Source organism: Micromys minutus (assembly GCF_963924665.1).
Source record: "Micromys minutus genome assembly, chromosome: 5".
Classification (NCBI taxonomy): Eukaryota; Metazoa; Chordata; class Mammalia; order Rodentia; family Muridae; genus Micromys; species Micromys minutus.
In genome coordinates, this window is record NC_137974.1 from 43,975,367 (window position 1) to 44,000,434 (window position 25,068).

The 25,068-nt window shown below is 44.8% G+C and overlaps 2 protein-coding genes across 2 annotated transcripts in view; both read left to right on the forward strand.

Annotated features, from left to right (window-relative positions):
* Nucleotides 1–5,470: 5,470 nt before the first annotated feature.
* On the forward strand, nucleotides 5,471–6,683 carry LOC308421232 (aurora kinase A-like; the record flags this gene model as incomplete). The annotated part of the gene is given in 3 exon segments (XM_080917527.1): nucleotides 5,471–5,818; nucleotides 5,821–6,159; nucleotides 6,162–6,683. Coding segments are annotated over 3 exon segments (1,209 nt in total).
* A 9,571-nt stretch (nucleotides 6,684–16,254) lies between these two features.
* The window catches only part of DNAJC3 (DnaJ heat shock protein family (Hsp40) member C3), a 36,724-nt gene continuing 27,910 nt past the window's right edge, over nucleotides 16,255–25,068 (forward strand). Inside the window, exon 1 of the mRNA XM_080917288.1 lies at nucleotides 16,255–16,461. Within this exon, the coding sequence (XP_080773414.1) occupies nucleotides 16,380–16,461 (82 nt within the window). The 5' untranslated portion in view covers nucleotides 16,255–16,379. The remainder of the gene's footprint in view (nucleotides 16,462–25,068) is intronic.

Sequence of the window (25,068 nt, forward strand, 5' to 3'; positions counted from 1 at the left end):
CCCCAGCATGTTTCCAGCCCCCACACTATGGTAATGGAATGTCCATAGAGATGGACCCAACAGATAAACATAAACATCACTTACCTCATAATCCCCTATGTGCTTTTTTTTTTTTTTTTTTAAATCAGGTCTGTGAGCTCACTTGGTTGTCTCTCTATCTTGGTAATGGGAGACCCCAGAGCATGCTGGACTTCTGCAGAATAAAACACCCTGTTTACATACTCTTTGAGTCCAGAGCATCATTCTTAGGTTAATCATGGACCCTTACAGCCTGAAACCTATCTCACACCTGGTCTTTCAGTTAATTGAGATACAACAAACTTTTTAAATTTAGTTTGGAGAATTAGAAGCAATCACAAATGTGAAAGATATTAGCACAAAATAATGTGCTGGTTAGTTTTTTTTACCGACTTGACATTAACTATGGTCACGTAGGAATACAGAACTTCAATTAAAGAATTGCCTACAGCAGACTAAATTGTAGGGATGTCTGTGGGGGCATTTTCCATATTACTGTTTGGTATGGATCCATTCCTGAATTGTACTTTTTTTTTTTTTTAGGAAACTTCGAACTTGAGGAGCAAACCAGCAAGCAATACTTCTCTCAGGTCTCTCCTTTGGATTCTGCCTCTAGGTTCCTTCCTAAGTAACTACCCAGGCCTTCCCTTCCCGATAGATTGTGTTTGGATAACTAAGCCAATATAAGCCAACTAAGCCCTTTCCTTCCCATGTTACTTTTGGTCATGGGTGTTGCTGTGGTTTGTATCTGCTGGGTCCAGGAAGTGGCACTATTAGAAGGTGTGGCCTGCTGGAGTAGGTATGTCATTGTGGGTGTGGGCTTTAAGACCCTCATTCTAGCTGCCTGGAAGCCAGTATTCCACTAGCAGCCTTCAGATGAAGATGTTAGAACTCTCGCCTTCTCCTGCACCATGCCTGCCTGGATGCTGCCATGTTCCTGCCTTGATGATAATGGACTGAACCTCTGAACCTGTAAGCCAACCCCAATGAAATGCTGTACTTATAAGAGTTCTCTTGGTCATGGTGTCTGCACACAGAAGTAAAACCCCAACTGAGACGCTGTTATCTCAGCAACAAGAAAGTAACTACATGTTGTTTAACAGTTTCTTCTGAGAACGAAACATTCCAAGTTGCAGGAAAGCTCTTTAAGGAGGACGGTAAAGAACGCAAAAGAGGCTGGAGAGATGGCTCAGTGGTTTAGAGCACTGACTGCTCTTCCAGAGGTCCTGAGTTCAATTCCCAGCAACCACATGGTGGCTCACAACCATCTGTAATAAATCTGATGCCCTCTTCTGGTGTGTCTGAAGACAGCTACAGTGAATGTATATATAATAATAATTTTTAAAAAAGAACTCAAAAGAAGTTTCTGAAGACCAGACTCACTAGGTCCCTCCCCACCACAGTAAGCAGTAACCCAAACAGAGTTAAGCTGTGAAGACTCTCAGACAAGACAAGCTGCAAAAGAAGATTCTGAGAGCAGACCAGCTGCCAGGGGAGAAGCAGAAATCAGCAGATTTTCCCCCAAAGAAGTATAGGACCCTTACTTGGAAAAGACTCTCTGATCTGATGAGTTCCTTGCAGGCTGTGCACTGTGTTCTAGGTTCCCCATTTTTGTGAGCCGTCACCCATGGGGTGGCCCTTGGTGGTCCAGCTGAGTCAAATAACATTCATTGGTTCCCCAAGTTGTATTTTTGTGCTAATCATAGTTTGGCCTGCTGTAGGGTTCCGATCTGAGGAGTAGACATTTACTCAGAGAAAGCCTTTCACACACCAGGACGTATACTAATAGTCATTTTTAAATGAAATGTCTAAATAAATGTATTAAAGGAGAATTTCAAAGTGTTAACAGCATATAAGTATTATATTTAAATTATCCATGATTTGTTATCTATAAGAAATCCTCTGTAACTAGGCATGGTGGTGCACATCTTTTTAAAAAATATTTATTTACTTATTTTATGACTTACAGTGAGTACACTTTAGCTGTCTTCAAACACACCAGAAGAGGGCATCAGATCCCATCACAAATGGTTGTAAGCCACCACATGGTTGCTGGGAGTTGAATTCAGAACCTCTAGAAGAACAGCCAGTGCTCTTAACCACTGAGCCATCTCTCCAGCCCGGTGCACATCTTTAATCCCAGTACCTGAAATGTAGAGACAGGAGGATCTCTGTGAGTTCTTGGCCTACCTAGTCCACATAGTGAGTTCCAGGACAATCATAGAAGCCTAGTGAGACTATGGTCCAACAAAACAAAACAAAACAAAAAACACCACAACAAAGTGACAACAAAACAAAAAGAAAGAAAGAAATCCTCTTTAAATATAAAGACTATGTAACGATTAAACGTGGCAGTGTTATCAGTCAACTAAAAGGTTAAGGTTTGTAAGAGATCAGTATCAGCTCAAGACCTCCAAGACCAAGTTCTCAGCACAAAAGAGATTTATTTTCCCAGGCGGACAAAGGGCAGGGATAGAAGATAGGGAGACGGGGAAGGGAACCAAGGAGAGAGGGCAAAGAACAGCCTCGGTAACCAGAGGAGAAAGACATGACACATGGCAAATGGCAGTTTGTAAAGGTGACAGGGGACCGGGCGTTAGGATGAGGTGTTTACTTAATTGGCTACGTTAATCGGGTAAGCTCAAGAGGACTTTTTTGATTCTTTTCTTTGATAGCTGGACCTTAGCAGTCAGCCTCAGGAGAAGGAAGTGGCCAAACTGAGGGACAGACTTTGGGGCTAGCTTGAGGAATGTAATGAACAGTTTTTCACACGGCAAGGGGAATGTGTAGAAGAGCAAGACCATGCTTGGGCTGGCCAGAGTCCCTTAAAGCTTTGAAAGAGTTGTGTATTCCAGGGTGACCACAAACTCACTGGCATGTGCACTATCCGCTCTTATGGACTGTTAACAAGCCCAAGACTTTGTCAGCACTAGACAAGCACTCCACCAACTGAGCTGTTTCCTTCTCCCAGGACCTAGGGTTCTTGGGAGAAATCACAAGGAGGCAGGTGCCACCAAGCAAAGGTTTTCTTTTTCCCCAGAAGATTATAGTCTAATGGAATGTCTGGGGAAGGCTTTATACATAGGCTGTCAGAAAAGACAGCAGACAGTTCTTTGGATGCTGTCCCTGACAGTCTCCTGTGCATGTTGCTTGGTGTATCAGGATGTTGATGCTCGCACACACCTTGTTTGTTTCCTAAACATTGCACCAAAGTTTGTGTTTGGCAATGTCACAAAGCCCTGTTCTCCTTATGAGGTTTGCAGAGGATGGTGATCACCGCTCTACCCCAGAAAGGCTAAACATGTGGCGACTTTGCTCACACAAGTTTGCAGTCAAGTCTCTCACATATTAGGAGGTTCGTGGTTATCTAGTGGTGTGTGACTTACTAAGGCAGTGACTTGAGGGAAGACAACGCTGTGCACATCTGGACATCTCTGCCGTTCTCATGTTATGGGGACATTGTTTCAAACTCCCATTTTAAAAATTACTTAGAGTGCGTGTACATGCATGTGTGTCTGTGGACATGCCTGTGCATGAGTGTGTGTTTGTGTGTGTGCATGCATGGGGGTCCTGTGCAGAGCACTCACAGTCTCATACTGGCCGCACTTGGGACCATTGTCTTTGCATTAAACACTGCCCTCTGAAACAAGAAGCTTCTCTGACCAAGGTTGAGAACAGCACTAATGTATTTACAAGTCAGCTTTGTGACATGGACGATAAGTACGGTAATACTGACAGGTTCTGTGATGTCATAGGCCTATGACACCCTAGGCATGGGTCTTGATTATGTTTACAGTAGCCGCATGGAGTCTCTCCTGGGAAGAAGACCTTAAATCCTATCAAGAGAGTAGTCAGTCACTCTGTGTTCTAGCTTAGTTTCTGTTTAATTTCCTACCAGCAAAGTGGGGGATGAAGGGCTTGTTCTGGCTTACAGGTTTTAATCACCAAGGAGATGCAAGGTAGAAACTGAAAGCAAGAGCTTGAAGCAGAAACCACAGAGGAGTGTTGCCCACTGGCTTGCTTCCTATGTCTTGCTCAGCCACCTATCTGTGTGTGTGTGTGTGTGTGTGTGTGTGTGTGTGTGTGTGTATGCATGTGTTTGCTTTTCCAAGACAGAGTTTCTCTGTTGTAACCAGAACGCTGTCTGTTCTGAAACTCTCTTCATAGACCAGGCCGACCTTGAACTCACAGAGCTCCATCTCCTGAATGCTGCTGGGATTAAAGGCATATGCCATCATGCCTGACTCAACCACCTTTCTTATACAGCTGAAGTCTATCTATGTAGAGATGGTACTGTCCACACTGTGTTAGGCCCTACTCGAACAATTAGTAATTAAGAAAATACCTCATAGGTGGGCCACACAGACCAATTTCTGTGAGTTAGTGGGCAGCCTGGACTACATGTTGAGTCCAGGATAGCCAAAGCTACATATAGTGAGATCCTGTGTTGAAAAGAAAACACTCACAGATATGGTCTCAGGCTAATCTGATTTTTGGAATACTTTTGTTGAGGTTTCCTCTTCCCAGCTGAATCTCGGTGTGTACGAAGCAGATATCTGATGATATCTATAACACTCCAGTAAACATTCTTGCCAGTATTATGGCAGTGGGCACATTTTCTATGATAGATCAGCAATGGAGCCTGCAGGCTGCAGGGCTGGGGAAGACCATGGGTGTCTTTTTCTCCCCCAGTAGCCCACACAGCACTTTCCAGCACCATAAAAAGTAGCCATGGGGAGACTTTCCTAGTCAGGTCAAGATCATCTCTTGTGTCCTGTCAGGAAAGCATGTGGTGTCCTCTGTAATTGTGCCTTATCACATCTCTTAGTTTGGGTTTTACTATTATGAGAAGATACCGTGACCAATGCAAGTCTTATAAAGGACAACATTTCACTGTGGTTGACTTACAGGCTCAGAGGTTTAGTCCATTATTGTTGTGGTAAATATTAAATAGATTGTTTACTCTTTTATCAGTCCCCGTGGTCTCACTCCACAGACAATGCTCTAATGTGGAGCTGAGCATACAGACTCTGTCACACAGTCTGCAGGCCGCACTCTCCATGAGGTTCCCTCCCCAGGTGCTTCATTCCACCAGGCCTGTTGTTTTCTGTTCCAGGTGGATACAACTCCCCACTACCCTGGGTTTCTTTACCCTACCACTTGGCACAAACATGACTCTAAGGCCTGGTAGCTTTTCAAGCAGGTTTATATATTAAATTCTTAATCCACAAACTCTCTACACAGTAAGCTTACATCCAATAGACAAAGATACAAATTGCTCTTCTATATGAGATAAAAAAGACCCATAAAAACCATTAAAATATTCATATCTACCTCTCACCAATTAAGATCACTGGGATCGATATTTTAAAAGGAGAACCTTTGAATTGTAATGGCCAAGCTACCGGGATCCCTTGCAGGCTTCGGTCGGAAGCAGGTTCCTGCCTGTGACATGGACAGATGTAGAGAAAACGGTGTCTCTAGGCCTGTTAAGACCACCATTCCCTTCGGTCCGAAACGAGTCTTGGTGACCGAGCAGATTCCTTCTCAGAACCTAGGATCAGCGAGCAGTGGCCAGGCCCTGCGGGTCCTGTGTCCTTCTAACTCCCAGCGTGTCCCTCCACAAGCACAGAAACTTGTCACAGGTCAGAAGCTGGTGCTAAAGCAGTTGCCAGCTGCTAGTGTTCCTCGACCTGTGTCCCAGCTGAGTGACCCTCAGAAGAGTGAGCAACCACAGCCTGCAGCCTCAGGAAATAATTCTGAAAAGGAACAGACATCCACTCAGAAAACAGAAGACTCAAAAAAAAAAAAAAAAAAAAAAAAAGGCAGTGGAGTTTGGAAGATTTTGACATTGGCCGCCCACTAGGAAAAGGGAAGTTTGGAAATGTCTATTTGGCAAGGGAGAAGCAAAGCAAGTTCATCCTGGCTCTAAAGGTGCTGTTTAAAATCCGGCTGGAGAAGGCGGGTGTGGAGCACCAGCTTCAGAGAGAAGTAGAGATCCAGTCCCACCTGTGGCACCCCAACATCCTCAGGCTGTATGACTATTTCCATGACGCCACCAGAGTTTATCTGATTCTAGAATATGCGCCCCTTGGGACAGTCTATAGAGAGCTTCAAAAACTCTACAAGTTTGATGAACAGAGAGAGCAGCTACTTACATCACTGAGCTGGCAAACTCTCTGTCTTACTGTCATTCAAAGAGAGTCATCCACAGAGACATTAAGCCAGAGAACCGGTTGCTTGGGTCAAATGGGGAGTTGAAGATCACAGATTTCGGATGGTCTGTGCATGCTCCATCTTCCAGGAGAACCACGCTGTGTGGCACCCTGGACTACCTGCCCCCAGAGAGGATTGAAGGTTGGATGCATGATGAGAAAGTGGACCTCTGGAACCTGGGTGTTCCGTGCTATGAGTTTCTAGCGGGGATGCCTCCTTTCGAGGCACACCCTTACCAGGAGACCTACAGAAGAATATCACGGGTTGAATTCACACTTCCTGACTTTGTGACGGAAGGAGCAAGGGACCTTATTTCAAGACTGTTAAAACACAAAGCAAGCCAAAGGCTAACACTAGCGGAAGTCCTTGAGCACCCTTGGGTCAAAGCTAATTCCTCAAAATCTCCAACTGACCACAGTAGCAAAGAACCAACTAGCAAATCATCTTAGGGAATCTGGAGCCATGGGCACTGTGCAACTGTGAGAAACACCCCATTGAAGCCGCCTGGACCACCATCGCTGCCCTCAGGGGCCTTGCTGAAATGAACAATGAGTTCTTGGGCTCGCAGCCTGTTGCTCAGCCCCCAAGAACCACGCTGCTTTTCCTGATTTAGTAATCTGAAGGTTCCACTGCCACTGTCCTTCAGCCTGTGCCCCAAGGTGTCCTTGTGGGGAAAGTTACCAGTGATCACTTCGTCATAGCTTTCAGGTGCCAGAGAGTGTGTGTAACTTATTAGGTCGCCAGGCCTGGGAAAACTGTTGGAATGGATATGTAATGTATTCTTTTAAATGTCAGAATAAAGATCTGTATAGACTTTGTTTTTAAGTGACACCCGTTCAGGACCCTCCTGAAGCACTCGTGGGATTCGGACCCTCAACCACTGTTACAGAGTTTGTGCTCGACCACTGTCTTGGGACTTGATTCAGGTGTTTGTGGATATTAAAGGCTATTTTGTATGTTGAGTTCTGTCACGTATGCAAACTTGTTAAATATATAACTATGTATAACATCAAAAAAAAAAAAAAAAAAAAAAAAAAAAAGATCACTGGGATCTAGATTCTCCTTCCCCAGCTCCATCTGGATTCTCCCAGAATCCCTTGCTCCCTCCTCTTCCTGTTTCTGAGCCTTTCCCCCCTGCCTACCTCTCCACTGTCCAATCATGTACCACCTTAACGTCAGCCCACACATTATCATCAAGTCAGGAACATGGCAGCATCTAGGCAGGCACGGTGCAGGAGAAGCTGAGTTTTATATCTTCATCCGAAGGCTGCTAGTGGAACTGACTTCCAGAGAGCTAGGATGAGGTTCTTATAGCCATACCACAGTGACACACCTAGCCTGATAGGGCCACACCTCCACATAGTGCCATTCCTTGGGAAACTCAAACTACACCACTTAATTAAGATAGGCAAGCAAAAACAATAGCAATGTCTGTATTGTTCCAAAGGACTCTTGGACCTCCCTGACCAATAACTTGTAGGGAGGCAGCCCATGCTTTGTGCTGAGGTTGTCATCTAACAACCCATGTCTTCTTAGAGCAGCCTTGTCCATGAGGGGTCATTTTGAAAATATTTGAAATTTTTATTTGTATGTCTACCTTTGTATGCATGCCACAGGTGTTCAGGTACCTGCAGAGGCTGGGATGGTGGGTGTGTGTGTGTGTGTGTGTGTGTGTGTGTGTGTGTGCTGGATCTGGTGGAGCGAATATTCCAGGCAGCTGTGAATCTCGTATGATGTTTGTGCTAAGCAGTGGACCTCATTCCTCTGGAAGCAAGTGTCAACGATCACTGAGAACTCTTTCTAGCCCCAAGGCATTTTGTTTTTAAGGATATAAATTAGTAGATTCCCACATAACTCTTCAACACCCTACCTGATCAAGCTAGATTTGTATTCTGGTTGCCATAGCAATACCAAGGCTTGGGGGTTGAGAGGGGAATTATTAGTTCTCCATTGCAAAGGTGGTAAACTTTCCTCTGTCTGCTGTGGACGGCAGAAAGAGGATAAAATCTACACTGTGTGAATACTTCAGAGCCCTTCGATCAACTCTCTTGTGCTTGCTGTGGTGTGCAAGTAAACTCTACAAAGAGGGAAGGCCTGGAGTCTCTCAAAGAAAGGCTAGAGGGGAAGACTACACTGGAAAGGCTCAACAGGGAAAGAGGGTTCTGGAAAAAGCCTGACAAGTACAACCTTGAGAAAACAATTTTCAAAAGCTGTCCTCTGACTTCCACATATCACACACATACAAGCACACACCATACACACACACACACACACACACAACAAGAACATACAAACACACACACAAGCACACCACGTAAGAACATACACAGACACACGCATACACAGAGACATGTACACACATAAGCATACACACAGACATATATACTCACACAATACATACATATCCACTCACAGATACACAGATACACACACACAGACATACATACAGACTTACACAGTCACAGACACACATACAAACATACACACAGACCCATACACAGACATACACACTCACACATATAGACACACAAACAAGACACAGAGGCATACACATTCATGCACTCATACACAGACACAGAAATAGAGACACACAGAGACATATACACACAGAGAAACATAGACACACACAAGCACATACACTAACACACACACACACACAAGCACATATCCAGACACATAAGCATGTACACACACATATACACATAGACACACACACACACACACACACACGCACACACACACACACACAGCAGGGAACATCATGGAAGATTCTCTCTTAGGTGATTCCGATTCCTGTTGACTGTCCTGCCGGTCGGGGCAAAGAAGCAGAAAGGTTTGAGAGCCCGAGGCTGGGAGGAGCACTGTGCAATGCCTTGGATATGTCATGCCTGTTACACACATGTCTATCTGCATGTTTTGCCAAGATGGAGCAAAAATCCAGTTATGGAATGGGAAGAGTCCCCAATCCTAGTTGAGGGGCTATTGGCAGATCATGATGGGAAGTGAGTGTTGCTTTTATTTGTGGTCCCAGTGGATAATTTAATGCCTATGTAGATATGAGGATTATTAATTGGACTCAGTCAGTAATGAAGAAGAAAGAAAAAGGCATGAAGTCATGAGGGAGCTGTGTTATAGGAGCCCAGGAACCGGGGTTTGGAGGGAGTCAGTAGATATGATCAAGATACAGGGTTTCTCTGTGTAGCTCTGGCTTTCCTGAACATTGTTGTGTAGACCAGGCTGGCCTCAAATCACAGAGAAGCCTGCTCTGATCAATGGCATACTCCACCACTGCCCAGTTTAAAAAAAAAAAAAAAAGTTCTGCCTAATCACAGAATTGGCCTCTGTTGACCTTGGGTGGGTACTGGCAAGTAATTCTTGCTTCCCTTTATCCTCTTTGTCTAGTGTGTGATAATGCAGACACAGAGACTGCAGAGGTCCAGTCCTTGATCTGCCTAGGATTAAATGGGTACCACGGGGTATATATCGAGAATATGTGCAGAGTTTCATCTTCCAGATATATGCATCGGCTTTGAGTTCTCCAGGAGCCACTTGCCATATGTTTACAAACACACACACACACACACACACACACACACACACACACACACACACGAACGCACTTTCAGACACTCACAATCATACAGGTACACTCATGCACACACACATGTACACATACAGACATACATGCACACACATGCATACACACAGACACACATGCACACACAGAGACACATGCACACACATGCAGACACACGTGCACATACACATATGCACACACACACAAGTACACATGCACACGCACTGCCCTTTGATCATGCTCGCCCAGCTGTCCTCTCGGTGCTGTCCTAGTCCCGCCAAGCCCTTACTGCTTCCCACCTGTCTTTCTGTGTGCAGGCATCCAAGGGTGTGTTTACTGGAGCAGTGGTAACTTACCTGAGGCCACACCACTGGGAACTAGTGCTCTTCTTCTCCCAGCAATCAACTTCTCTTATCATCAGCCCCCTACCAAGGATCAACTCTGATAAATGCTCTTTATCTCTGAGAATCCCCATCAGATAGATCACAGTCACTGTAAGATATACTTAAAAAAATCTACTGCAAACAAACAAACAAACAAACAAAAAAACAAAGAATTTTCTCTCTCCCTTGACTCTCACCCTGTCAACATAACTGTTTTGTATTATAAGTATTCTTAGCACTCTTTAAGCAACAACAGTTTTATTATGGAAGACTTCAAATTGTCGATGTTTGCCAGTGTTGAATATAATAATCCTTTGAACAGGTCTGTTTGCTGCATTCATCTTATCACATCTTGCACTGTGTCCCACTGGGCTTAGCTGGCTTTTATCTCAACCCTCAGTGAGACTCCTTGGTCAAGTCAGCAATCCTGTCTCCCTGCCCTTCCTGTCTTAGCCTCGAAGCTCACATCTTCCTCTTTTCAGAACTACATTTCACTCTTCCATCCTGTGGGTTTTACTCTCCTCCAGTTGCCTTGGAATCTGGGTCTGTCTCGCCATCTCTACATCGCATGCTGCCCTGTGCTCTATCCTGGGTGCTCTCACCCTGCTTCCCCCAGCCCCCACGGTTCTCTTTGGTTCTCTTTATACCTTGCCTTTAGGTGATCTCATCCACTCCTGTCTCATGATTGTAAACTCTCACTTCTCCATCGTCTTCTCCCAACTCCGAAAGCAAACCACCACCTATTTTCTATTTCTGCTTTGATGTCTGTGATGGTTTGCATATGCCCTGCCCAGGGTCACGATTAGAAGGTGTGGCCCTGATGGAGAGGGTGTGTCACTTGGGAGTGGGCTTTAAACCCTCATCCAAGCTGCCTGGAAGCCTGTCTTCCAGTAGCAACCTTCAGATGAAGATGTAGAACTCTCAGTTCTGCCTGTACCATGCCTGTCTGGATGCTGCCGTGTTCCTGCCATAATGATAATGGACTGACCCTCGGAACGTGTAAGCCAGCCCCAATCAAATGTTGCCCTTCTAAAAGTTGCCTTGGTTATGGTGTCTGTGCACAGCAGTAAAGCCTAACTATGACAGTGTCTATGAAGCATTTCAAATATAATGTGGCTAAAAGTATCTCCCAATGTCCATTTTGTCTTCCCTTACCTAATCCAGAGGTTAGCAAATGATAATATCTAGTTACCTAAACGATCGTAGGAGTATTCCTGATTCTTTCGTCGCTCCGATCCCCATCTATTTGTTACCATTTTGGTCCGTGTAAGAGCTGCAGTTTAACTTGCTTCTGTCCCAGCTGCTGTGCTCATCTTCCTCTTTGGGCCAGGTTAGTGCAACAATCTCCCAAACACATTGTCTGACCCCTAAGACTTGTCAACAAACATTTCAATAAGGCAAAGTTCTTTGCGTGAAACCCTTTGGTAACTTCCTGTTTTCAATGTCATATTAAAATTACCTCCAACAGCCTAAAAGGTCAGGCTCTATGGGGTATTCAACAATGGCTATCCTGGTGAGAGGACCAGCCACTATTTAGATGCCTGTGGTAAACACCACCCACTTTCATGCCGTCACTCTGATGGCCCAGACTCACTTACAACCCCTGCACAGGGCAAAGAGTGATTTTGGTATAATAGCTACTGTCATTGCAGGCATTGCCGGGGCAACAATGGCTTCAGCTGCTGTTGCCTTGACCCTGCAGCCGACCACAGCAGAGACTATCAATGCAGTAGTCTCTCAGTCAGCCTAGGCACTGCAGGCACAGGAGGTACTAAATCAACATCTTTCTCACAACATCCACATTTAACAACAACAAACTGACTTGCTGGCAGAAGAGCTGGCCCTGGTTAGGGACATGTCTCTATTGGCCCGCGACCCCAGGTTTCACTCATTCTACCTAACCCCTTACCAAGTAAGCCTGACTGAACCCCAAGTGAACTTACCAAGTAACGCCACTGAAGACTGACGATAGTTGGCTCAGTATCTTGAAGATATTTGGCCAGGCAAATTTCTTAACTATTCTGTGCTGTTAACCTCAGTGCTCTCGCTGGATGCCGGGTTCTTGGGAAAAGTGTGGGACGATATGAAGAGGCTGTTTGACCCCTCGTGGATAGCTGCTTTACACTATGATGGGAGGAATTGTCATACTACTAATTATTTTAAGCGTCTCCCACAGCATATCTCTGGGCAGCGCTCCACAAATAAAGTGACCCTCCAGGTGATGATGGCTCTCAAAAATCCCAATTGCAGCCCCATAAGGAAGTAATCAAAGCCTGAAAGACAGAGATCCATGAGACCACCATGTGGGCTGTTCCTTGTGTGACATGCCTCTGGAGTGATGTCTCTTTGAGGGCTGGTAGTCAATGACTCCTAAGATCCTAGAAGACAGTACAACCTAAGACAGGCACAGTCTAGTATACTGAGAATCCTTTCAGGTGGGGTCAACGTTGAGGCAGGAAGAGGGGGGAGCTGCCTCTATGTAAATGCTGGGGTCATGCAGCTAAAAAACATCTCCTGCAGGAGGACCTATTTGAGGACTGCCTGAGAGAACAGGGATTGCTGGTACAAACAGTGCTAGCCAATCAGGAGCTGCTGTTTAGAAGAGATACTTTCTTGGGACCAATGGGGCTTGAGTGGGGGGTATTAAAGGAGCCTGCAGCAGGGCTCAGATGAGCTTGCTGCAGCGTTTTCACCTGCTCCCAGAGTCTGTGTAGCTGACTCTGCACCAATTTGTCCCCAACCCCCAAGAGCAGGTAGGGTCATGGGGAGAGCTGTCCAGGGCACGGGCAACAGGTCCCTGATAAGAGAGCCTGGACTCAAGATGGTTTGGTTGAACAAGGTTCTTGTTTATGGCGGTGAGGAATAGAGAAGACACTTGAGTTGTGATTGTGTTTCAATACTAGTTAGACATGTGGTACTCTTGTGACACTGGACAGAGGCAGTGAGGGGCAACTTCCTCTTGGCCTTCTTCTCTTCCTTCTCTACCTCCTCCTTTCTATCCTCCTCCTCAGCCTACTGGATCGTGTTTACTAGGTCTCATTTATGGACTGCATCTCATGCCCAGTACTTTGAACTTACCATGGGCTTATCAGGATGTGATGTAATCCTCAGTAGGGGGTATATGGTGCCATACCTCTTGGTACCAGGTTAAATCACTGTGGTTTATGTTTATTAAACTGTGACCCCCTGACTCTAAAACATACCAAGACACTCTCTGTTTCAAAGCTGTTCACTTTCTATTTCCTCTGTCTGGCTCCTAAAGGGACTTTACTTACTTTGGTCTAAAATCATGTTATTTTGCTGGAGCTTGAGCACGGAATGTCACCCAGTCCTTTGAGTACCTGGTCCCCTGCTAAAGTGTCATTTGTAGAGTCTCTGGTACATAGAGCCTAGCTGACTAATGTAGGGTTTTGACAGTTACAGCCCAGCCTTGCTTTTGGTCCCATCTCTGCTTCCTAACTCCACAAGATTACCGAGGGGCAGTAGTCCCGTAGAATTTTATTACCGCAGCTGCCAAGCCTTCCCTGTGTGATGCGCTTACATTCTCTACAACTGAGAGCTAATCAAGCTCTTCCTTCCTTGTCAGGTCACAGCCACGAGACAATCAGGAGACATTCGTTTTCGTAAAACCATCTTTTCTTGAGGGATATTTAGTGTCTTGCAGTCCCTATACTATGGGATTGTTAGATGGTTGCTCAGTAAATGTCACATGGAGAGGTTCTCAGCCCTTAAGATCCTTGCTATTCCTAGTCTACAACACAGATATATGGTTTTAACAATAATTTCTCTCCTTAGGAAACTTTTCCGGTTCTTCTTTTCCTTAAGGCCAGAATCACGAGCAACATCTAGGGATCATACAGCTGTTTTTACTTTTTCTTTTCTTCCCTTCAAGATGCTTCAGTGTTTGGTTGGTTCCTTTGGCCAGCACAGTGTGTGTGGGCTCTTCACTTGAGGATAGTGAAACCATCCCCTACCTCTGTGCTTTACCTGGTGAGCTATGTCTGTACCTGAAACAAACACATTACTTTGCTCATGTTAAGGAGTAGCATCCGGAGGTCACTACTGCAGTTGACAGGATCATTTACCTGCTTCATAAAACCTCAAACTGTTGAGGTTTCGGGGTCACATTCAATCTACAGATGAGGACAGTTTATATAACAGCCCTGATTCCTTGAATCTAAAAACCCCGCTTTTCACCCCTACCTTCCCGAAGGCTCACAAGGGACTCATTTCTTCCAACCACAAACCATTTCCTTTACATTCAATTTCTTTGGAGTAGAACAACACCCCCACCCCCATCCCTTAAGGTGTGTCTTCAGGACATCACACATATGTTGCTGAGGTCCTATTTAACATAGAAAAGTTCTCCCAACATCCCACAGTCCCTATGTGTCACAGGGTATGGCTGGCAAATCCAGCCCTTTACCCAGAACTTTATCCAGCTTAGGGGCTGGGCTTCCCTTTCTCCAGAGGCTCTTCCCTATATAACCCACCCATTTTGGTTAGCCGCTTTTCTTTTTCTTTAACCTTTTGCCCCCTTGGCCGCTGCACCTGGTTCCCTTCCTCCTCTTCTCACACAGCTCTGGATCCCGTCCACTCTCACAGCTGTCTCAGTCTGATCTCTCTCTCCCTTTTCCCCACAATAAACTTTCTTCTCCACTGTCCCTAGGAGCAGGCAGTCTTGTTTTCTTTTCATTCAAAAGTCATCATAATGCTTAAGTCCTTGTGAGCTCGAAGTAACATCAAGCTATCAAAACCTTTGAACAACAGCCCACATTATTTAACTCTAAAACGTTGCTGTGGTGTACTTTGTGCCTGTTCAAACAGAGAAGCTATGGTCAAAGCCTACCTGATTAATTTAACGTCGATTTTGTTCAAGTTCTTTTTGAATGAAATCGGCACAGTAAAAGAGTCACTCCGGGGGTGTATAAAAGAAAAGTTTATTCCAAACTGCCTGGACCATTGCTCGGGAAAGCTGAGAGCCAATACTGAAGGTTGAGCAAGAAATGGGCTGGGCTTTTGTTATGTAGGAAGAGCTAAAGACCCTGGAAGCACTTCAAGGACACACCAACAGATAATTGGTCTGAGGCAGGAAATAGCCCCAGAGGCCATTAAGCTGACCTATTTTTAAAAAAGTGATTCTGAAAGTTTCTTTGGAGAGACTATGAAAGGATTTCGGATTTTAAGAGAGCCGCCGGGACCAACTGTGAGACTTGGTAGAATGGTGCTTGGGTCTCTGACTCCACTAGAAGACCTCAACACTGTCAGGTCCCCCAAGAAACTCCCCTCCCCCAGATAGGGCATCGCGACAGTATTCTGAAACTCTGGGGCCTGGAGATAGTTCCTACTTGCTAAGAGGAGTCATTCTCCTATCTCTGCGAAAAGGGACATGTGGCCCTTCCACTAACCAAGGACTGGTGTCCTGCTCCCATATAACCCAGGAGATAAATCCCCACCATCACCCAAGCCCGAGCAGCGCTTCCCTCTGCTTTCCTAAGAGACAGCCTTCGCAGTTTACAATAAACTTTTCCCCTTTTCACCCACTGAGTGGCTACTTGGGTTTCTTCGCCATTTCTTTCAAGAAGTCAATCCCAGACGTCTAGGACGTCCCTGGAGACTTCCTGAGACTCTCTGGCCTTGCCGGCCCAGGCGGCGGCGCCTTATCCCCCCAACACTACCCGAGCGAACCTGGGCTCGCTCCAGGAACCCGCCACCCCTGCCAACCCAGCCCGCGAGGCCCGCCCAGAAGGGCTGTGGGGCCCGCGCATGCGGACTCGGCGGCCGCGGCCCGGCCTCCCCAGCCTCTTCCTCCACGGCGCTCGGCGGCGGTTTGGAGCCCGCTGACAGCTCCACGACCAGCGGACGCAGCCTCGTCTTGTGCTTCCACGTTACCCTATCAGAGGCGGGGCGGGGCGTCAGCCTCCACAGCCAATCAGCGCCAACCACGACCCAGGCGATCTGGGCCGCTCTGTGGCCAGGAGGAAGGCGATTGGGTGTCGGTGGCGCCCGGGGTGTGGCGTCTGCGGGCCCCGCCCACCGCTGTTTTCCGCCGCCGGGCGCCAGCCGCCGCCGAGGCCGGATCGCTGACCGAGCGAGCGGACGGCGGGCGCTTCGCAGCGGGCTGTTGGCCGCGCGGGCTGCTGGGCCGCGCACCTTCCTGCTCTTCGACTCAGGCGCTCTTGGACATGGTGGCCCCCGGCTCGGTGGGCAGCCGGCTGGGCGCGGTGTTCCCATTCCTGCTGGTCCTGGTGGACCTGCAGTACGAAGGTGAGTCCCGCCCAGTTCCCGGGACGGGCTTCGGGTCCCGGTCCGGGCCGGGAGCGGCGCTCGGGAGCGCGAGGCAGGGTCCAAGCCCGATTCCGGTTCCGTGTACCGAGAGGAGGGACTGGCGGGCCGCGAGGCCGGGACGGCGGCCTGGGCCAGCGCTGCCAGGAGTCCGGCGCCCCGGGGGACACTGGATCCGGGGTGCCGGGAGGAGGCGATAACGGCGGCACGTACGGGACGGTCCTGGTTCCGGAGTGGCGGGCGAGGACCCTTCTGGAAGCCAGTCCCATCCCCTCACGATCCCGCGCCGGGCGAGCAACTTAGGCTGGTGCCTGGAGAAGTCCACCTGGGCTTGGAGCTCCCAAAGCCAAACTTGCTGGGCTTTACAGTTTCCCAGCAAGGCGTCATCCAACTTTTTTTTTTTTTTTTTTTGCCCCCTTGGTGCTACTTTTTTCTAGTAACCGCAAAAAAGGTCTTAAAAAAAAAAAAAAAAAAAAAAAAAAAAAAAAAAAAAGGAGCGCTTACATTTCACTCTGGCCTCCAGACTGGAATGTTGGCTACTCCCAACAGAATAGCAAAAAATAGAGGCCTGTCCTATCTTGGGGTGTCAGAGCGGGGAGGAGTTAAACATTGAAGCTCCAAATACCCATTGATCAATGCTTCCCAACTTGGTTCCAGTGCTGTGGTGACATTTGTCCTGGGCAGTGATCTGTACTCATTCCTGTAAGTCTGGGGATAGTTGTCAGGGAAAGAGTAAACAATTGAAGATTCCGTTTGGGGGGATTGAGGAACTGACATTTGGAATCATTTATGGTGAAACCTTCATAGAGCTCTTGGGTTTTTACATCTCCATTAAAGGTAGGTTTTTTTTTTTTTTTTTTTTTTTTTTTTTGTTTTTTTGTTTTTTTGGTGTTGGCTTCCCGATTACCATACATTTTTTAAACCCCAGATCAGAATTTGTACTGTGCCAATATCGAGACCGATAATTTGATGTTGGAGCCAGCCTCAAAAGTGAGGAGGGTACTGAAGTTTGAAGGCCTGGACCACTTCAGTATGGTTCTAATTTTTCTTTTATTTTCTAGTTCTTTTCATCTGCATTGATCATGCCCAGTTATCACTAATGACTTATTTTGGATACTTTAGAGAAAGTTGTCTGTGTTATGTTTAGTGTCGATTTTTTCTTGTCGATCAGGCACCTTATTCGAGTTCTTTGTAGGACTCTTCAGACTTTTAGCGTTTCATTTCTCTGCTGTGGTATTTCTGTAAGAACACTCTGTCTGGGAAGCACTAATGGCACCTCTCAGGGGAAAACCAGTGCTGCCTTTTCCAGGGGTATTACCTAGGCAGAATGGCAGGAGATGGAGAAGAAAAGAGCATTTCTGTAAGCCCCCTCTTATTGCACACAGATATGTGATAGGCTCTGATTTACCCGTGTGGGAACTGCTGCTCAGGGAGCTTCATGGAACTTTATCTTGGGGCTGGAAAAATGGTGAGTGTGCTTGTTGGTCCTGCAGAAGACTGGAGCTGCACTCCCAGTACCAGATCAGGCAATGGGAGTCGTGATTCCAGCTCCAGGGGTCATCTTCTGGTTACACACACACACACACACACACACACACACACACAGAGAGAGAGAGAGAGAGAGAGAGTAAATTAAATCTTTAAAAATAAAATTTATGGGCTGGAGAGGTGGCTCAGCGGTTAAGGGCACTGAATGTTCTTCCAGAGGTCCTGAGTTCAAATCCCAGCAACCACATGGTGGCTCACAGACATCTGTAATGAATCTAATGCCCTCTTCTGGTGTGTCTGAAGACAGCTACAGTGTGTGTGTGTGTGTGTGTGTGTGTGTGTAAAATAAATCTTTAAAAAAATGAGAGAACAGCATGACAATCAACCATACTGTCAACATAAAATAAAATAAAATTTACCTCTGTATGAAGTGGGAACAAAGAATTATTGATAGCATCCATTTCAAGCACTTTCAAGTTGGGCAGCTGAGTTAAGTAAGCATTTTAAGTTACCAATACAAAGTGACAGGGAGGTGATTTCCTGGCAGGTTCAGTACAGTGATTCTTCCCCGGTGTGCTGGCTCATGCCTGTGACCTCAGCACTCAAAATGCTAAGGCAGGAGGATTGTCACCAATTATAATTACTAATTTTTATAAGTAATAATTATTATATAATCTCCAATTATAACCAGCAGAGTTGTGCCATGAGTTCTAGGCCACTCTGAGCTACAGTATGACACTTTGTCTAAAAACAAACAAACCAAAACCAAAAAACCCAAGACCAAACAACCCTCTCCTAAATGAAACAAAAATCCCAAAATACCAAAATTTGTTTTTCTTCCCAAAAAAGTGGATCTCTAGCTTGATTGTATATCAGACTCTTACACAGTACTTTTAAGAGTTCTAGGCACACTTAAACAGAGCTGCTGATTTAGTAGGTCTTGATGAAAAGTAAAATTTGTGTCTCTAAAAGGACCCCAGGTGACCACATTTTGAGACTCACTGGTGTAATAAATTACATGTAGGAATTGAATTAGGGGTCTTCTATTTATTAGATCCTAGATTGGTGATGGGGTTATCAAAATATAAAGTAGCAAATTATTAGTTTCTGTTTTCTTAAATTACTTAGTTATATCTGGATATGCAGTCAGGTGGTGCCACACTACCCTTAAGCTGGAGAGAGACACAAGGGAGAGTTCTGTGAGAACAGGAAGTGTGAAACAGTTTCTTAGTGTAGAAAACATAGCCAAACCCTAACTGGTCTGGTTTTTCTGATTTAAAAAATACCCCTTTCAACTAGGCTTTTCTGTTGTAATCCAGAGGAGGAAAGCCCATACCATTAATTGGCTCTTCTCATAGGCTTTGAAGGAAAGCTAGAGGAGGAGAAATAGAAATTTTAAGTAGAAGGAAAATTTTAGGGGCTGGAGAGATTGCTCAGTGATTAAATGACTGGCTGCTCTTGGAGAGGATGTGGGTTCAGCTGTCAGCATCACAGTCAACTCCAGCTCCAGGGAGTTGAGATGCAGGGCGCAGAAGCTCTTACAGAGAGACACACATAAAAGTCAAACATAAATAAAAAGAAATCATTAGCAGTCTCACATTACCAATACAATTATTTCCTGTTATTGCCGATGGTTTGGTTGGTGACTTGCACATGAGTACAGACTAAACACATTGTGTTGTCACAGTATTCTTTTTTTTTCTTGACGTTTATCACAGTTCCTGTTCTCACAGAACTCTCCCTATGTCTTCTCTCTCCAGCTTAAGGGTAGTGTGGCACCACCTGACTGCATGCCTCAGGACTGAGACCAATGAATCCAGATATAACTAACCACTATCCCTGTTCCCCCACGGTCTCCCTGTGCAGTCCTGGCTGCCCTGTAACTTAGAGAGCCATCTGCCTCTGCCTCTGCGGGGTTAGTGTGGACCACTGTGGTAGGCTAGGAACCCAGTTTTTAAGTCACTGAATTAAGCTGATTAAACCATATATTTTGGCCATCATGGAAAAGACTTGAAAAATCTTGCAAACAAAAGGTTGTGATACATTTTATTTAAACTGATAAGTTAACAGTATTTTACCATTTGTATCATTTCCTTGGCATTAGTTAAACATGAAGAGAGAAATTTAAATGCATGACTTTTAATAGTTTATATAAGCAGATGGTCAGATGACTTCCTAACATTATATTGGAGTGTTTAGCAAGGCAGACTATAAGGTCAGCATTAGTGTCTGTATTTCAGCTCAGTTTACCAGCCAGCGTTAGTGAGCGAATGCCCCCGTTCTGTGGGGCAGACTTGCTCTTGGATGAGAAGCCCTGGAACTGGTAGGTTTTATTTTCCTCTGCAAATAATGGCTGTTAAGTTCAGTTTCTATTGTTATGATCTTTTAACTAATCGATTGGTGTTTGTGTGTTTTGTTTTGAGACTGGGTCTCTTTAGCTCAGGCTAGTCTGGATGGCCTCTGGAATTTGCAGTGTATATCAGGATGGGCTCAGACTTGTAGTGTTGGCATTACAGACTTGCCCCACCACACTGCTTTCTTTAGATTTATTAATGAACAATTTAACTTTGTATACATAGAAATTCCCCTGGAACCTAGTCACCTGCCCTTCATAACTCAATCCTTTAAATTTCAACCTTAACTTTATTTGCTTATGTATCCTTAGAAACTAGCTCTTTTAACCATTGATAAGTATGATGATCTACTCACATGGAGTTTTTGAATATAAAAAAAGGCTTGTGTGTCAGCAAAGGTTAAGCCTCGTGGAACTGAGGTGAGCTACACGAAATGTGTTAGAGTTGACAGGATAGGGAACATAAGACATGCATTGGGAAGCATCCTTATCTTGGATCTATTCTTCAGCCTTAGTGGGCCATCTTAGCCACCACGTTATTATGCATACACTCATAGTTCTCTGCTCTTGTATTCTTTGGCTTTCCTTACTTGGAAGACCCCCAAGTCCATTAAATTCAAGTTTGTTTAATGTACCAAAGAGATAAACACAGGTGGAGGAAAACTTACTGTTAGTCTCATTCTATGCAGAGTCTCAATCTCAGCTGTACACTCAGTGTTGCTAGTATTATAATTCTTCAGTATGTCTGTTCTTGAAAAACCAGTTACTTAAAAACCTTCCCCATAAACATCCAAGTCCAGTTTAAATCTCTGACTATTATTCCCTTGACTTTTTTTTTTTTTTTTAAAGGGTTTCATTGTGTAGCCTTGGCTCTCCTGGATCTCTGTAGACCAGGCTGCCTCTCTGCCTGGAGTGCTGGGACTAAGTCCCTGGCCACTACCAACTGGGGTTGTTCGTTCTTAACAGCAGCAGCAGCAGCTGAGTTGGAGGGGTTGAGGGTTGGGCAGAGTTGGGCTGAGTGCTACCACTGTGTGTAGAGAGAGACCAGATGAAAGCTTTCAGGAGCCGGGTCTCTTGTTCCATCCTGTGGTGTGGACTCCAGGGACCAAGTTCAAGGCCACCAGGCTTGGCAGCAAAGTGCCTTTGCTCACAGAGCCAGCGTGAAGGCCTCTACTTAAGTTGTTCCAAGATGGCGTCTTTGTTGAGGAGAACTTTCTTTTCTATTCTCTCCACAACATAGTTCCCGCACTTACCTCCATCTCAGCCCACGTTCCTGCCCAGTCTGAGGACTTTTAGCCTGATTAGTAGTTTGGATTTTGAGAAATCCTAGGTCACTTAACTTGGTTTGGTCTTTAAAAATAAAAGTTGTTGAGGTTAGTTATGACCTTGCCGGGTTTCCCCGTCAGGTTTCAAACTCAGCATCCTTTCTTAGCTTGGCTTTTGTTGGGTTGTGTGTGAAAAGGGCTTTCTTGTATCCTCACACTAAAGCTGTGGTTTCATGTGGCAAAAGTTATAAGGGCAAAAAGAACCAGCTTGTTCTAACAGCTCTTTTTATAAGGTACCACTACTTGTCTGAAGACACAGACCGAAGACTTAAAATGTCTCCCAAATGCTGCTGTGCCTGCACGGTGGGCTAAGTACCCACAAATGCATTCTGGGACATTTAGAGGAAGATGTTTCTCTCCTTTGCCATCAGTTCTTCCCGCCACTGGATCACTCCCTCCAGCGCTCCAAATACCCTTTGCATCTGACTAGTCTCCAACATTCGTCACTTGCCTCTGAAGCTACGGAGCTGTAGTTTGGTCTTCTTGGTAATAAAATGTTATTTTATTTATTTAAAGATCTTATTTATTCTATTTTATGTGTATGGATGTTTTGCCTACATATGTGTCTGGACAACATGTGTGTTCCTTGAACCCACAGAGGTCAGAGGAGGAATTGGATCCTGTGGAGCGGGAGTCACATTGATAGTTGTGAACCACCATGTGGGTTCTGAAATCCAAACTTTCGTCTTCTGCAAGGCAAAACGTGATTAAGAGCAGCTACTCTTAACCCCAGAGCCATTTCTCTAGCTCAGTAACACAATCGTAAGGAAGGATTGGTGGTTTTCATTCTGTTATTTTTCTTACATGTTATTTTACCAACAATAACAAATGCTTATGGGTCTGACTGTTATTTACTTCCACCATTGTGTTTTACCCCGGTCTTCCCTGTGGAGGTTTATATCAGCTTTCTTAGCGTCTAAACGACTGACTTAGGGTCTTGGTTTTTCTTATGCCACACTCCTCAGTGAATAACACGCTTAGTTCTTCTATCTCTGTTCCTCTCTTCCTGTTTGCATTGTGACCCATGATTGGAGAAACCTGCTCAGTGCTGATTTGGAAATTACATGATATTTGATTGTCTTATCTCTTGGAAAATAGTACGTATACAACATGTAGCAATGGAATAAAAATTGTGGCTCATAATAGAGTACAGATGTTGCAAGACAGCCAAAAATCTACAAGGAGCTTTTTTTAGGCATTAGTGTCCTTATGAATAATTTGTGATCAGTTATGAGCAAGTAGAGAAATTATATGTGTTGAAGACTGTTACTTTGAAGACATTCAAGTAGGAAGGCAAATATTCATTTAATAATTTAATTAATATTGAGCTTATCATACATAACACACTGAACTGTGTGTTGTAAGGGGACTAGTGTCCGCCCTCTGACTTGCTTTTCAGTAATGCCAGGATAAGGGTGGGTCAGAGCTGTAAGGGATAGGTTAACCTGTGAAAAGCACTATGTTGAGATAGTGGTCCCACAGAGCAAGTGTGCATTTGTGAGTGCCAGTGTGGTACGGTGGGTTAGAAGGACTCCTGCTCCCGCCAGGCAGGTGCAGAGGCTCACAGTGTTCTAAAAGGCTTGTTCTGGACGCAGCGTGGACTCAGGGTCTGGAGGAAGGTAAAATAGTTGGGAACCTCTGGAGAGTAAACCGGATCCCCAGCTCTCCCAACTTAAGAGTGCTACGTGTTCTGTTACAGACATGTGACTGAAGTGCGCCAAAGGACTGTTTCTCTCTGCTTAGTTAGAGGGTGGATCATAGGGATTTACATAGAGATAGCATTAATTTACATAACCAAACAGACATTTGATTGAATAAAATTATAAATATAGACAAAAGGGATGGAGAAATGCGGAATGTCTCTCCTTCAGATGAGATGAGACTTGTTCAGTGTGCTAGGGTTGTAAACTAAGGGCTATTTCAGTCGTAGAAAGCAGAAGAAATTGAGAGTGTCTCAGTATTCAGGAGCAGAGTGTGTGCTGTAGTAGTCCAACAGAACATTGCACATGCATTCTTAGCTCCCACTGGACATTGTGTGGGAAGGAGGGCTCTGAAAGCGGAGCCTTTGGCAGTCACTTTGATTCTGTGGCCAGAACTGACAACTTATTTGAGCCTCAGTTTCTTTGTAATAAAAGTATGAAAGGTGTTTACATCCCGGAGTTGGGAAAGTTAAATAAGCTAACCACACAGAAGTACCTAGTGCATGCTGGGTTTTTACTTCTTATGTTACTTGTTTCCTTCTTGGTTGTTGTTATGGATGGATCAGGGAATCATTTTCCCTTTTTTGGAGACAGACTTTTAATGTATAGCCTAAGCTGGCTTTGAACTCACTGCAATCCCCTTGGTTCAGCCAATCAAGTGCTGAGATTACAAGTGCGCACCACTGCGCCTGGCTTCACTTTTCTAGTGGTTTATCCCATTCTCTAACCTTTAATTCCTCATTTGGGAAATTGAGTACTTTGATTTGGTTGTGTCTCTTGAGAACATGTAACAGGGAAATGTTTGAAATCTCCATGCAAAGGTTGCTGTAAATGATGACATCAGGATACTGAGCCACATGCCCTAGCTTATCCTCCGAGTTCACATCAGTGTTCTGGTTTGGAAACTTAAGGCAGAGGTGGTCTGCGGCACAGGCAGTGCGTTCATCATGATCTGACCCTGGGTCTTTTTCTAGTTTAATCTACCACAATTGTGTACACATCACTCGCTTGCATTAATGATGTCTAATCTCTTTTATTTTAGGTAGGAAGTGTAAATGCTTATGGGTATAATTTATATTAGAAATTACCTTTAAAAGATAAAATCTAGAGGTAAGGACTAGGCTAGGGGATAGTTTAGTGGTGAAGTTGCCTAGTGTCTATAAGGTCTGAGTGTGATCCCTGGGACTATACAACAAAGACAAACTATATTACCAACATGCCCTGTTGGTAATAGATTATGATACAATATAATGTGATAATCTGTTATACCTTTATAGTTCAACAATGTTTCATGACTTTAAAGCAATTAAAATGTATTTTTAGTGGTATCTGAGTATGGTTGTGCATGTACCATGGTGTCCTCTGTGGTGGGAGTCACCACAGTTGGTGGCAAGTGCCTTTTATTCAAGTAAGCCATCTCACCAAATATTTATAACTAGTAATAATGTTAAGCAAAACATTCCTTAGTTTACTTTGCTAATTAAAAAATATAAATAGTATATTAACATATTTTTGCTGTAAAAAGTGATCAGTACAGCAAGATGCATTATCTTCTGAAAGCATAAATAAAATCCATATATATATATATATATATATATATATAATGGATCCAACATGTCTTTAGTTTACATCACCACAGTACTCTCTATTCATATCTGACTCCAGTCTGTCTTCCACATTGCAGTCTAAGTAATCTTTTAAATACAAATTAGACCTTCAATTC